Raw genomic sequence first — 1,762 nt, 5'->3', positions numbered from 1 at the left:
CAGGGCTATTCAATTGGCGGACCGCGGGCCAAATCCGGCCCCGGGGTGATATTTACTGGCCCTTTGAGTATAATGTTAAAAGTAATCTACTTTTTGTTTTGGGGCCAGAGTGCCTTTATTCCAGAGAAGGTGTTACATTGAGAGATAGAGGGGAAGACATTGCCTGAAAACTTCAGCGGGCTCGGGTTTCGAACCCACCTGCTAGCTACTGTAGTGACAAACTGTCATTGATTGCATCTCTGCGTGAATGATTAGATCATTTCACCTAAATTAAATCAAATGAAATGATGTTGTTGAATTAGCTTCACATGTCGGCCTACTGAGTTCTGAACTTGCCATTTAGATCTCTAAAGGCCTTGGGGCTATTTTGTTTGATTTAATTAAACACAATATATGCACTCCACTGTATCTGAAGCCCTTAATAGGATTGCTCATATTTCAAGCCATCTTTTTCCCGGCCCCTTGCTTTGGATCATCTTCATCAACCGGCCCCATTCCAAACTACTTGAATAGCCCTGCTGTAGATAGTCTGGATTTGGGACATACCTATAAAAACATCTTACATTACATGATTCGTGTAAATGTTAAGACTCACCTCGCTCAGGTTGATCTCAATGACCTGATCGTATTCACAGCCGTTATCTGGAACCAAGTCTTCTTTGAACTGATCGGCCAACACAGCGATCTCTGAGAGGGAATGAAGAAGGAGGACAGGAAGCTGTTGGTAAAACACGTTTCATAAATACTAAACTGAGACCGACGGAAAGAGACTGACCTCCACGGCCGGTTTTCTCCATGTACGTCTTCATGCGGTGGTTGTAGGGGAAAACGGACGTGGTGGCTCCGATCTCAGCGCCCATGTTACAGATTGTGGCCATTCCTGTAAAAAACAGTGTTCTTTTTAGCCTACGAGTAAAATAAACTAAAGTTGAAGCAACTCATATTTTATTCCAGCAAGGAATGGGTGAATGTTAGTTGATACGCCCGTGTTGATAGTTAAGTTAATCAAATATATCATACAATATATATTTTTCACCGTGATTATTTTTGCTGAAATTTATATTGCCTGTTGGGTTTAAATGCATGTTTGTTTAGAAATATTGTCACCAACATTTTAGCCAACATGAAGACAGAATGAAAATGTGATCCCGGCAGAAATCAATAAATAACAGACTCTGACAAAAAGAAAAAGATCATGAATTATTAAATACCTTAAACAATACTTATGTAATTGATCTGAATTATTTCTGAGAAAATGTATCGTCTAATGAAAGTAGTGATTGTGCCAGGCCTAGTCGTTGAAGCGGTCACTGTTCTCCCTATTATTTTTAGTACTTGTAATGAATGTGATGTTGACCTGTGCAGGAGATGGAGTCCACTCCAGGCCCGTGATACTCCACGATGGCTCCGGTGCCGCCCTTCACAGTCAGGATGCCGGCCACCTTCAGGATCACGTCCTTCGGTGAGGTCCATCCAGACAAACTTCCCGTCAGCTTCACTCCAATCACCTGAAGGGAAAAATACGCACAGGTTTAAACAAATAGAAAAAAACAAAACAGACTTTAGTGACTGAAAACAGGGTTGAGAGTGCTAATTAAATACAAATAATTATAGGGAGATTTTGAACACTCTCCACCGTGAGAGACTGCTTGCTACATCAAGAGGGAATGACGGGCTATTTATGAGGATCTGGTCACCTTTTCTGGATTATTTGAGTACTGACCTGAAAGCTTTACTTCTCGGGGGTGGGGGGACTTTTTTG

General features: G+C 41.6%; 1 protein-coding gene across 1 annotated transcript in view; it reads right to left on the bottom strand.

Moving 5' to 3' along the window:
• Positions 1 to 1,762, bottom strand: part of aco2 (aconitase 2, mitochondrial) — an 18,581-nt gene that overhangs the window by 11,896 nt on the left and 4,923 nt on the right. Inside the window, exons 6-8 of the mRNA XM_010783638.1 lie at positions 1,358 to 1,508; positions 776 to 880; positions 596 to 687 (exon numbers count right to left, since the gene is read on the bottom strand). Of these exons, the coding sequence (XP_010781940.1) occupies positions 596 to 687; positions 776 to 880; positions 1,358 to 1,508 (348 nt within the window). The remainder of the gene's footprint in view (positions 1 to 595; positions 688 to 775; positions 881 to 1,357; positions 1,509 to 1,762) is intronic.

This window comes from Notothenia coriiceps, unplaced genomic scaffold (genome assembly GCF_000735185.1).
Source record: "Notothenia coriiceps isolate Sejong01 unplaced genomic scaffold, NC01 NC01_scaffold00025511, whole genome shotgun sequence".
NCBI lineage: Eukaryota > Metazoa > Chordata > Actinopteri > Perciformes > Nototheniidae > Notothenia > Notothenia coriiceps.
This window is presented reverse-complemented; position numbering and strand designations above follow the sequence as displayed.